The sequence below is a fragment of the Fulmarus glacialis genome, unplaced genomic scaffold (assembly GCF_000690835.1).
Source record: "Fulmarus glacialis isolate BGI_N327 unplaced genomic scaffold, ASM69083v1 scaffold34551, whole genome shotgun sequence".
Classification (NCBI taxonomy): Eukaryota; Metazoa; Chordata; class Aves; order Procellariiformes; family Procellariidae; genus Fulmarus; species Fulmarus glacialis.
In genome coordinates this window covers 4,290-5,253 of record NW_009194001.1, presented here as the reverse complement: position 1 = coordinate 5,253, position 964 = coordinate 4,290, and the positions used below count along the sequence as shown (strand labels likewise).

The following is a 964-nucleotide window of genomic DNA, read 5'->3' as shown; positions in this document are numbered from 1 at the left end:
CATCGTCTCCGGGATGCCATCATGTCTGCCCGCCTGCACCAGCACCAGCACCAGCCTGCACCATGTGGAGGCTGCAGCCTTCATCCCCATCCTCCCCAGCCCCGGCGCAGGCTGGCCACCCTGGGGTCTGTCCTACTGCTTTCTTAATATCACACTGAGAATGCACAGCCCGGGGGGAGACACACATTTTCTTCTCACCATTCTCTGTCTTCAAGGCTGTGAGCTCCTGGGAAGCCGGTCCCCTCTGCTGCTGGGCTTTTAGCTGTCTCTGGCAGAGAGAGAGGGGGCTGGAGCAGCGGGGAGGTGGGCAGGTGGCTGCAGGCAGAGGACACCCTGCAGCCAGGCACCCTGCGCTGAGCACGCTTCAGCCCTGCTAAAACACAGGTGCTCGAGCAGCAGTGGTACCTCACCGACCCCCTGCCCTCTGCCAGAGCACCCATGCACCCTGCGCTGAGCACGCTTCAGCCCTGCTAAAACACAGGTGCTCGAGCAGCAGTGGTACCTCACCGACCCCCTGCCCTCTGCCAGCCCCGAGCACCCATGGGTGCACATGCACTGCCTGGCAGTCAGCCCTGAGCTCATGCCATTTCCCTGCCCCCCGGACGCTTTGCCACGTGGCATTGCCAGGCACCAGCTGGAAAACCTGGGGGATGCTGACAAACCCCCTGACATGGTGCTGGTGCAAAATAGGCTCCGGCAGCAAAACATTTGGTGGGGGAGAGCAGGCAGCACTTGGCAGGGCTTTGGCTATGGCGCTTCCTTGCCACCCTCCTCCTGCCCTGTCCCTGCTGCCCCGGGATGCTCAGGGTCAGCCTGGTCCCTGGCACCTTGCAGCACCCAAACACACCCCTCTGACGGTGCTTTACACAGCTGGGCTTTGACACAGCCTGCGCTGGAACAGAAGTGAGAAATTAAAAATAACCATAAATCAGAGGCGCTGCCGACCCCGTGCAGGGCTGGACGC

General features: G+C 62.0%; 1 protein-coding gene across 1 annotated transcript in view; it reads right to left on the bottom strand.

Moving 5' to 3' along the window:
• Positions 1-268, bottom strand: part of CCDC69 (coiled-coil domain containing 69) — a gene marked incomplete at both ends in the record, with an annotated part of 2,728 nt that extends 2,460 nt beyond the window's left edge. Inside the window, one exon of the mRNA XM_009587631.1 lies at positions 199-268. Within this exon, the coding sequence (XP_009585926.1) occupies positions 199-268 (70 nt within the window). The remainder of the gene's footprint in view (positions 1-198) is intronic.
• Between the last annotated feature and the right edge of the window lie 696 nt (positions 269-964).